The 12181-nt window shown below is 35.7% G+C and overlaps 1 protein-coding gene across 2 annotated transcripts in view; it reads right to left on the minus strand.

Moving 5' to 3' along the window:
- Positions 1-12181, minus strand: part of frmd5a (FERM domain containing 5a) — a 117368-nt gene that overhangs the window by 22758 nt on the left and 82429 nt on the right. For both annotated transcript variants that reach the window (XM_084123749.1, XM_084123748.1), the window contains exons 3-4: positions 11681-11723; positions 9894-9972 (exon numbers count right to left, since the gene is read on the minus strand). In XM_084123749.1, coding sequence (XP_083979875.1) covers positions 9894-9972; positions 11681-11723 — 122 coding nt within the window. The remainder of the gene's footprint in view (positions 1-9893; positions 9973-11680; positions 11724-12181) is intronic.

A 12181-nucleotide genomic window follows, 5' to 3' on the forward strand; every position in this document is an offset into this window, starting at 1 on the left:
ATAAGAGGCCATAAGAGCTAAAAATGCAATTATGTTCCCTGAATTCTCTCTAGGTGACAGCAGCAAAATGGCATTTTCTGTAGCCACCAGTCAATTTCTGGCCTACATATCAGCTTCCTTCTTTATCCCTGACCTGCCATTTACGGAAACACGCTCGACGTGTCAGTGTCGTTTGGTCCTAGAGAAGGACGGGACAAATATAGGAGCAGCTAAATGGCAAAGTATTGGGCTGAGATGCTTGTTTTTCCTCTGTGGAATATGCACTTTACCCAAGACATTTTCCAATAATCCAATAAATAGAGAAAGTGGATATGCATCACTAATATAAACATAACAATATTTAATACTAGATTATCTCATTACAGGGAGATAAAAATGATATTGTAACAAGTGTCATGTTTTATATGCTTGCAGATTTTTAAATGTGAAGGAAAAGGATTGTAAAAGATGACATTATTAAATATCAATAAATATAAATATCTAGATATAGATATCTTTTATGTAAGGGTTAATGCCCGACGAGGTGTCCATTGTCAGGTATTAATGGACGACGGCGAGGCGTGAACTGTCCGACGCACAGCGGAGGTCTATTAATACCTGACAATGGACACCTTGAAGGGCATTAACCCGCTTATACCATGGCCACTTGCCAAATAACACATTTTTAAAACATTAGTTTATATTTTAATTACACTGTAAAAAATTTTACCGTGATTTTTACGGTAAAAAAACGGCAACTGTGGTTGCCAGAACTTTACCGTCAAAAATACGGTAGCAACCTGTTATTGGTTTTACAGACTTAACTTAAAATTTACAGTAATAAATCGTATTTTATTATCTGATATAATGTGAATTTACCGTCCTAGTGACAGGTATTAATATACTTCAGACCTGAAGTATTAATATCTGTTTTGTACCATTGTAATACACTGATAACCACCAATCACAGCAGTGATGATAGTCACATGATCAATCAAAGCTCATCACAAGCAGCTCTTCCACAAGAAAGTTAATACTATAGAAGCTGCACAGTGTCATTCACACAAACATTAAACACCATCACGGTAACACACATGAAATTTAAAAAATGCAATAAACATTAATTTAACAACATTAAATGTAACATAAAACCCTAATGTACATAACTGATTAGAAAAAACGAAGAAAACTATGAAGAAACATAGTTATTTCAACAAAAATACATCAAATGTGAAGTGTCACACAGGGAATTGTGGGAATGTCAATTTACGGTTTTTCACTGTAAATTATACAATGAGTTGTTCTTTTTCACTTTCAAAAACTGTAAATTTAACGGTATTTTACAGTAAAATTACATTAAATGTACCATTAGATCTATCACAGTTATTTACCGTATATAGTACGGAAACTTTCTGTTAACCAATTAACAGTTTTTCACTGTAGTATTTTTACAGTCTTTTACCGTTAAAATTACGATCATTTTTTACAATGTAGTTTTACAATCGAAATCTAAAGTTTTTACAAACAATATTGGTTTCCCTGGTTACGCCTGACGGTTTATTTAGCAACCAGAGATATTTATAGTCCGCTCAGCTCATAGAACCCTTCAGTTTACTGCCTGTTGCTATGGTTACTCACAGCTGATGTAGCCAGCGCATTTATTTATTAATTTCGAACGGTAAACAGTCAGTTTCACCAGAACTCCTTTACTAGGTGTCCTCTATCACTTTTTAATGGACACCCTGCAGCCAATCAGAATCGAGTATTCACCCAGACCATGGTATAAATTATATTTAAGCAATAAGCCCCTTGAAGCCGTGTTTTACAGTGGATTTAGAACAGCTAAGGGCCGTAACCCCCTTGTTCTAAATCCACTGTAAAACACGGCTTCAAGGGGCTTATTGCTTTTATAAAACGGTTACTCCATAAAAATATTCATTTTAATATTTATTTTATTCATAAAATAGACACCAGCAACAACAAAAATAACGTTATAACACATTTATTCCTCCGCCAAGCAATGTAGTTCCAAAGAGGTTGCTAAGCAACACATGCATCAACAAAGAATCACAAAGTAATTGAGTAATGAGTAATTTACAACGGCTTTGAACACGGCTCAACCAATCAGAATCAAGGACTGGAACTATCCGTTTTACAATATACTATATTATCACTGTAATCAGGCAAAGTGACGGTAACCGGTTTCTAGGATGCATCTTCGGTGTGAGTGACTTGGTTGTCATGAAAATCATGCTAATGACAAGTTTGTGCATATTGAGCAATTATCTTATTTTGTGACCTGAGCAATTATAAACATCGAAAAACTCTCTGTATGGTTTTACTGTGGAATTATGAGCGGCAGAAGAAAGTATAGAGAGATGCATTTCTTTTTTTCTCACAGGGAATATGCTAATTCTTCCATATACTCTAAACGATGTCCTTTTCTTTCAGATAATATCCCTCTGTTTCTCACCCATACCCCTCATTAGTCTTTCTGCCTCTCTCTCATCTAATTTCCTGCCTTCAACCCTGTTCATCCTCTTGTTCCATGTCTCTTTCCCACTTCTCGTCTCATTTCAGTGTGAATTATTACTTTGTGTTCAGATGCAGCCACAAGCAATGAATTTCACAGTACAGTAAACACTAGCGGTCTCCCTCAACTTCACACATCAATCTCTACCTGAAATACACATAAAAAATCCATACCACGCTGTGCGTTTGTCTCTTATATGCCCACACTATCAATAAAGCGGCCCTCATTAGGTTCTAAGAAGCACTCAGTATCATTAGATCTTTTTTCAGGTCGAGTGTGTGAATTTCTGGGTGACCTCATTGCAGGGGATGAAAGCTGGAGGCTAATCATGTATCATTCAGAGGAATCTGTTGAGAGTCATACATCTGACCATACATCTTCTCTCAGTGAGTGAGAAACCACTTTGAATTTTGAGAGTAACAGGAAGATGAGAGGGCTTTAGGCACTTGCATATGTTTAGGGTGCTTTAAGATCCTTTCTATTTCGATGAGCAATCTGGAGAAGTGTTCACATACTATAGAATGTCTTCTAGCACTCAGTTTGTTTCATTTTAAGGAGGGTTTTGGTTACTATAGAATTTTTACAGTCCATAGTATGCGAACAGTAACTTCTTTGAAGATGCAATGCTTTCAACCAGTGCATTCTGGGATTTTTCAATAACAGATTGCTGCAGGTTTGACATATTTTTGTAGGCCAAAACCCACAACTAGCATTTTAGCCCCTCCGGCTAAAGTCGTCCTTAAGTCAGTGTTTTTTTATGGGTTTTGGTTAAATGCTTGAAAAAAGTCTGTGGTTAACACAAGCTCAAGAAATGTCTTTATTCTACGACATAAAATACATTAGTAATACCCACTTGTGATTTTTTAAAACCGCTTATTTGTTTTGACAAAGGTGGTTGTTAACAAATGGCTGAACTACAGCCATTTGTCAGGGACAATAAGCGTCATCACAGGGAAACTCATCGGCTGTGTCCAAAATCGCATCTTGAGTAGGTACTTATTTTGATTAAGTAATTACTTCATGACTGCTAAAAAAGTTTGTTCTATATAGTATGAGTGTGTGTAGTAGGAATGTAATCTGGACGTATTAGAATCGCCATGTTGCCCTTATCATGTGACCTACCAGCGTCAGTTACGTCGCTTCACCTCCATTCATCAATCCTCTCCTGTGGCCTCATGGGATAGTAAAGTGTCCATCATATGCACACTTCAGAATCTCGCTGGAAGTAGTAGGTCATCCAGGTACTTTATGCCTACTCTTTATGAGTACTGTGAATTCATCTTTTGTCACATGCTGTTTTTCGTCTGCTACAGATGGTGCCCAACCAGAATGCCTATTACCGCCGCGCCAGCCGCCGCGGCGAAATCACCGCGGCGAAAATAAACCAGCCGCATTTCAAAGTCGTTCCCGAAATGACCGCCAGGTGGCGCAAAGGGACATTGTGCAAATCAGCAGCAATTGCCGTATTTTAAAATGTAAGTGGGTTGAATATAAAACCCTAAGCCTAATAGGCATATTTTTCATATAAATAGGCCTATAAGGCTACAACAGAATAGAACCAAAGATAGAATCAATTTTAGAACTGAAAAAATAGAATCAAAAGTTAAAAATAGAGACGATATTAGGAGCAATGACGCTGAATATTTTTACTATTCTATTGAGGAATTAGATAAATGAAGAGCTCTCGTGAGCGATACAATCGGATAGTAATTTATAGTGATTTCAAAAGCAGTCCTTAAAAAAAAAAATACATGGAGTAGTGTGGCATAATACGCGGAACGCGTTTTAGTTAAGATCCAGGTTTCAATGCCCTTAATCTATATTGGCTAGGCTACTGCTTTAAAAAAATGTCACAACGCGTTTTGAGATTGTTTTGAATTAAACAATGAAGTTTAAAATGTAGTGTTTTGGCACACCAGGCCGAGTGGCGTTACACATTGTTCAAAAATCAGGTTTTATTCTGGCATGTTGAATTGGCGTTAGATTTTTTTTTTAGATTTATTAGATTTAGATTTTAGATTTCGTTAGATTTATTTTTCTCATAACAGCTAAAATAACTTAATATATGCCTTGTCTTAATATGACCTACTTAATATAGGCAATAGGCATATAATAGCCTATATAATAAATTAGCAAAACTTGGCCACTAAATATTTAATTTTCAATTATTTTAATTATCACAATTAAAGTTTTAATTTTATTAAATTGAACAAGCGCAACCATCAGCATTTAATCAAATATTCTAAAAGATGTATTATTAATAATAATGTTATTTCAACATAATATTTCGTTTTTTCGACATAATATGTGCGTGCAACAAGCAAGATGTGTATTTGTAAATCCGGTGATGCGTGCATTGATTTTTATCAATAAACTAGTGTTTTCTGACAGTGTCGACTGCAAAGATGAAGTTGACGATCGCCATATTTGTAGTGAACGCACCTAGAGAGAAATGCACATAAAGACATAATCAGAGAGTAGCCTTTTTATTTTCGTTTTGAATTATTTCGTTTGAAGACATTTCAAGCTTTGTGTATTTGATGTATTTCTCATGTCTGTGTGAGGCATACGCTGAGTTTCGTTAAGTTAGGAGGATGAGATGCGCTCCAGCTGACATGCAATGCAAGTGACCGCGCGGGCGCCTCCATGATTAGTGTCTGTTATATTTGCTTCTCTTACTTATTAAATACAGGCAATTGGTTGATGAAAAATTGATTAAAATTAAGATACAATTTATAGAAAACGAAATTCACTTTAAAGAAAGGTTTTCTACTAAACAAAACTTAATGAAGTGGTCAAAATCATGTCTGACCCACTACATATCCATCTCTCGATATAATGCATCCTATCTTACTCGTGCTGTTCACTTTTCATATTCAACATAGATGGAAAAAAATAACATTATAATATTTTAACAAATATGATACTTAATGAGATTATTTAATGGCTACAACAGTATAGTAGGCCTATAGACTCTATTTGTACAAATTGCTGCACATTAATTTAATTAAATGAAACCTTGTAACGAATTCACACTGTATAGGGTAGACTGTGTACAGTTGAGACACCTTATGTCTCACGCTATGCATTGTTCTAAAGCCAGGTTTTATTCTGGCATGTTGATAGTGTTCGACAAACGCGGCGGCGCGTTCATTTGAATGAAGAGTGCTTCTCGCTCTTGTGAGCGAACACACACTGGAACGTTAGGCCAAGTCGCAACGAGTGAATCGTGGCCGAGTGGTTGAACTTACGTTAAGATCATTTAGATGACACGGGTTCGAATCCCGAACTAACTTGGACTACTGATATTTTTATATTAGCCTATTAATGCATTTTATAGTCTATTGTTGATGCAGAGAGATTTGTCTAGTTCTAAAACATAGTTTTTTGCTTATAGCCTATTTACAAAATAAAATCACCGTGCATTTCCATTTTACACTAAGGAACAAATATTATACAATGACTTTACTTCTGTAGCCTATTAAAAAATTCCAATCGTAATTTCAAAAGCAGTTCTGTTAAAATATATGTATGACGTTTAAACGACAAACAATAAAATCAGAACCAGTATTTGCGTTCATGGTTCCAGTGGCAGTAATGCATCTGCGGCTTTTCAAAATGTCACAAAGCGTTTTGAGATTGTTTTGAATGAAATATTTAAGTTTATAATGAAGTGTTTTGGCACACCACGACGAGTGGCAAACTCTTTGTTTTGTTTTGCAAACTCAGCTAGCCTGTGGGGGGTTTGGAGAAGGCAATAGTTGCTTTATCGTGGGGGTGCAGGACAGAGGTGTTAATGTTCCGTCTTTCATATGGAGAGTGTCGGAGCCAGCCTGATGAGCAGGCAAAGGCAAAGTTCTTTTAAGGATTAATCTCAAAATCTCCAAAAGTCCATAGTCTATGTACAGTAGGCCCTATATCTTATTAAATTATATATTGTAGTTTTATTGATTGTATTTAAAGGTTTTCCACACACAATTTCAATTTAGCAGATACAGAGCTCTTTAATTCGCGACCCACCTCGTTTTATTGTAAGGTGAATTCAGCAAGGCATGTTGTATCTTTGAAGGAACAAAAGCTATTTGTTACAGTTTTTTCTTTCGTGATTTGTGTGGATGACACACAGCGACATATACAGTATTATCAGCTGTATGGTGTTTTTTTTACGCTGAAATGCTTAATTTCGAGAAAGACCCGCCGCGCGCAGTGAGGGAGACCAAACTTACTAAAAAAAATATCCAGCGCGAGAGAGGCAAAGAAAACGCCTGTTCTTAATTTATGTTGCTTTGAACTTTTTTCGTTTTGTACCGTTTTAATTTTTTAATTTAGCTGCAATTTCTTTGACAATAGAAATTTAAAATGTTGCAAGAATAAGATTGTGTTTCTTATTTTGCATCACAAAGGGAATAAACTCTATCGATGCAACCCTGTTTAAATAAATAAACTGTTCCGACACTTTATTCATACCTTGAAATGTGCGATGGGTTTTCAAACTTAATTAATTTTCTTTTTCTTTTACATTTTCATTGTTAATTTTTAATTGAAAGCAATACTGTATTGAAAGTATTTTTCTGATTTGTTCGATCTGTTTTGAAAAATGTCTTCCGTTGCTATGGCCGGATATCACTGTCAGTCATCTCAATCTCGTGAATGATTCACACACACACAAAAAAAATTATTTAGCAGATTAAAGAGAGCTTCATCATCTTAATTTTCTGGTGCAATCGGCTGACAGTCTTCCTTCATCAGATGTGTCGTCTTTGCAGCGGCTCAACTGAATGTAGCAAATTTATGTTGTAAATTGATAATTAAACAAGATGATTGACTTTAATAAACAGATGCATATTTAAGCATCAAGAATGGAAAAACATAAACACTGTCGGTTACACTGAGATTCGATCTCAGATCGTTTGAAGCTCTGAGAGGCTATTGTTAATGCATTGACCACAGAGCTATCGTCTTTTTCGTGTTTTTTAACATTGGCAATTTACTGTCTCGAAATTATGTGTCGAAAAAATTATTAAAAAAAAGTGTTTTTACAAGACCTTGTGCTGTTTATTTATTTATTATTATTATTATTATTATTATTATGCAGATGTTAATTCAGCCATTCTGTTGGATAAAAATTGTCCCTAATGTAAAATGGAAATGAATGGTAATTTTATTTTATAAATATAAAATATTTAATATAGGCTATAGGAGAAAAAAACAATATGGTGTAGCAATATTTTAGAACTACCAAATCTCTCTGCATTAATAATAAAAAAGTAGCCCATGTTTGTTCGGGATTTGAACCCGTGTCATCTGAATTATTGAAACGTAAGTTATAGCCTACCACTCGGCCACGAATTTGTTTTGTTTTAGTTTGTTTGAAATGTATTTTTACATATTTTGCTTTCGTTAATGTTAACCAATTCTGTTGTAGCATAATAGGCCTATATTTTTTCCCTAAAAGTTTGTTTTATTCTCTGCTTTGTTTGTTTATATTTTTACATATTCAATCAGTCTCATTTTTGTTCAAATAATGAAAAACGTTTTTTTTTTTTTTTTACAAGATCTTGCGTCATGTTTTTTTTTTTTGTTTTTTTTTTAAATAAACATATAGGAAACTTACCTTTTAAAATGCTGCAGTTGCTGCTGTTTTGCCCTGTCACTTGCGCCACCCGGTATAGCCTAGTCATTTCGCGAACGACTTTGAAATTCGACTGGTTTATTTTTGCTGCGGCAGTAATAGGCAGTGTGGTTGATTATTTATTAAAGAATTCAATTGATAATCATAACAACATGTAAGCCTATTTAATTCTGAATATAACAAAGAATGCTTAAACCGACTAACATCGGTTAGTAACTGCAAGTCCTGAAAATGTTTTAATTTTACGGTAAATTATTTTAATTTATTTCACTGTTATGTTTCAGTTAATAAATCTACAAACACATTAAAATAACACGAAGTAAATGACAAGTAACCTATTGACATAGCCTTTCTAAATTATAGAAAAACTGGGCACACAATGTTAACGTGTGTCTACTTTGTTTAAATTTAATGAATTTGAATTCGTTTAACCACAATATTTATCTTGAATTTATCTGTGACCTCAGCTCAGATTACTGCCGCGGCAGATTACGTCATAAAGAGAATAAACTGACACTTTTCAAAGTCTGTGATTACAGCGCCACTCAGCGGTAAAAGGCAGCAAATACACATCCCAATTTTGCCGCCGCGGGAACGGCGGCGGTAAAAGTCTCATTCTGGTTGGGCACCATCTGTATGTATGCGATTTCAGATGCAGCCTTCTACTCACTAAAGCCTTATTGTTTCACTAGCGCTCTTGCAAACTAGTCTAGATCAAACTGTCTGGGAAAATGTTTTTAAATAAAGACTGAAAGAGTTGTCGGAAGATTATTAATGGTGACACTGAAGTCATGCAACCATGGTGTAGTTCGTTTATAGCCTAAGCTTAGCGTTTTACTCTTGGCGATTGTATTTAGGCTTTAAACTTTATAAAAGTTGTGTTCATTTGTTAACATTATCATGTGTGACTGAACGACTGCCTCCCCCTTATTATCAGCACCACCCTGTCACTTAAGCCCTTCGCCAGGTTCCCGACTGGAGTGTGTGTGAGAGAGAGAACTGAATAGAGCCTCGTCATCTCCGCGCTTCTCCTCGGGAGAACGGTCTCTTCTCGTAAGCCCAGGAGGGGAGCAGGGAGGGATGCTAAGCCACGAGTCGCTGGACCAGTGTGCCCGCGCAGGGGTGCATGCGTCGCCGCCGTCAGGCTGAGAATGGCCAGGACGCTTGACCCTTGTGAAGATGGGCCGCAACCCCTCGCGCCCCAGACCCCCTTTACCTGCACCAACTCCTCTGAACACTACCTTTCCTTCACGTGCACCAGCACAGCAAGGACACCAGATCCCCTGTTTATTTTGGACACTTTTATCCCCATGGACGCTTCCCCTCTTAGGACATTTAATGTTAATTAACCCACTGTCTCTGTCATTATCATAGAGTTTCTTTCTGCAATAATCCAAAAGCCAATGGAAAAATCATTTTGGATTTTTGTTGCGGGAACCAGTGTGATGCTAACATCCAAAAATACATTATCACTGCAGTGCTCTATTGCAAACTGGCAATATTAAGCATAAAGAAGCACACTGTCTCAAAGCACCACCGGCACAGCAAAGTCGAATGGCTTTCTGGTGCTGCCAAACATCTGTTGCCATTTCGCTTGCAACACTTCAATCAAAGCAGAGCTTTAGGCCTACGCTTAAGGAAATATTTCATGTGAGAAACTGAGCCAGATCTGTAATCAAGTGCCATTTAATTATGTGACTTAAGTAGTGAATGCAAAAAGCAGAATTCATTCATTGTGATAGCTCGTACCTGGTGATCTCCTCCTTTAGAGCTGCAGGATCTGGTGGGTAGAACTTCACCCGCAGACACATGGTGAACGGAGGTTGTGCTGTGTGGAGAGAAATAAAACATAAGATTAACATCCACACTGAACAAAATGTTACCTTTATCCATTAGTTCTCAACAAGGGGCCCGGGGCCCACAAGGGGCCTCAGCAAACTTGCAATGCAGCCGCAGGATGACTTTAGTATTTAAATGAATAAATGTTTATCAATATATTACAATACTCTTACGCTAAATGTAAATCCTAAAAAAAGGGAAAAAAAGAATTCATATTTAATTTTTTTATTATATTCTATTGTTTTATTAAATGACACAATTCTGGAATGCAACATCACAAAATGTTAATTAATTAAATATATGAACAAAGTTCAATATGGGAGATATCTTTGTGTATTTGTGTTGGACAATAATGGGGGTTGAGAACCACTGCATTAATCCGTAATTTAGTCTTGTCAGAAAATAATGTCTTAACACCTTTAAAAACAAGTTCACTTAAAAGCAACACGGCATTGAATATTTAGCAATTTTGCAATATATATTAATATGCAATATTCTTGTTTTCAGAGAATATATCAAGAACGTTTCTTACCCCACTGACATTAAACATGAATCTAACACAATTTTAAGAGATTTATGATTAAAACATGAGGAAGCAATCTGCCAATGGGCAAAAAAAAAATCAAATTTTCTGAACATTATTAATACGAAATAACTTATGTAACAGTACTTCAAGTTAAATACTATAATTAACTATTATTTTGGAAAATTTGTACTTTACCCTGGTACTACTAAAAATAAATTATTGTACTGTTTTACTCTGTTATGCCTAATAATTTCAGTTTGACCCAAAAGTACAAATTACGCAGGTCAAACAACATGTCAAACAACTATACAATCTGCTGTTTCTGAATTTAACTTCAACAACTTATGAAGTCAGGAAAATTAATGATAGTGATTAAACAGACAAATTAAAGTTACTTTAATGAGAAACTCTCCAGTGTCTCATAATCTCATCAGTCTGTTCTAAGGCTAAGAAATGTGTTAACTAAAAAAAAAAAAAAAACTTTTAAGTAGAAAGTACAATTAAATGTGGAAACTCTTTTTTACTTCTGCTTTTAAATTACTAAAACACAATATGTCAGAATAATTTCTCTGTACCTTCTACAAAATCAAGTTTTGCTTCTCAAGTAAATGTATCTTGCTTCAAGGATGACAAAAACACTGATTAAGAAATGCATTGTTTCTTGATTGTAGTTTGTGTGAAATCAGAATCATACAAAGTGTTGAGTAAAGAACGTTCACACCAAGAACATAGTTTTAGTTCAATCACCCCAATGTACAAGAATATGCAAGTCCACACCACAACTATAACAATACTGGATTTTACCAAGCTGACATACAAGAAAACAGTGGCAGCCAATCAGAATTCACCTTGAGCATTTAAAGCGGCAGACGACATAAGTGCTTATAATAAACAGAACCCTATTGTGCGTTGGCGTGGACGCTAATATAGTTATAGTTATCACTCTTGATGTGAACGGGCCTTAAGCGCATTTCATGGCCAGTTTAACACAAGCAAAGGTCACCACATCATCAAATGACAGCTCCTATTTAAGAACACACCATTTGTAAATGTATAGTACCCATGAATCCCATTAGCATGCTTCATTACAGTCACTATAGTGATGATATTCATAATTGCGTCTTTATGGAATCTAGCACGCTATAAATAAGATCTGACTGATGATACTTACATTTCATCTGCTTAGAAATTGACTTGGTGAACTCCAGCCAGTGCTAAAACAACAGAAGAGAGCGTTTTAATTCCTCACTCTCTCACACAAACACACACACACATTTTGACAGAGCACATGTACACACACATATTACATCTATATTTCATCTAACACATAATTACACAGGAGCAGGTGGTCAGTGTGGGTAGATGTACAGAGATTGTATATCAGGATGAGTGTGAGATGGGGGGAAGGGTAGATATATTAATCATTTCATCTCATTTCTTTCCTCTCCGGAGCGAAATATTAGCACATCTTCGACGTCACGCTGAGATTCTATCACTGCTATTGTGTGCAGCCCCAGATAAGCCAAATCAGTCAAAAAGAGCCATTGGATTTAAGAAAGAAAGTATTTTTGGGTCTTAGTGCCTTAGGCTAATGTCCAGAAATAGCATCAGGCTATTGGAATTTGATTTCAGATTATAGCGATATGAAAGCTTTTTGGACAATATTTCCCAT

The sequence above is a fragment of the Abramis brama genome, assembly GCF_963993115.1.
Source record: "Abramis brama genome assembly, chromosome: 9".
In the NCBI taxonomy this organism is placed as follows: domain Eukaryota; kingdom Metazoa; phylum Chordata; class Actinopteri; order Cypriniformes; family Leuciscidae; genus Abramis; species Abramis brama.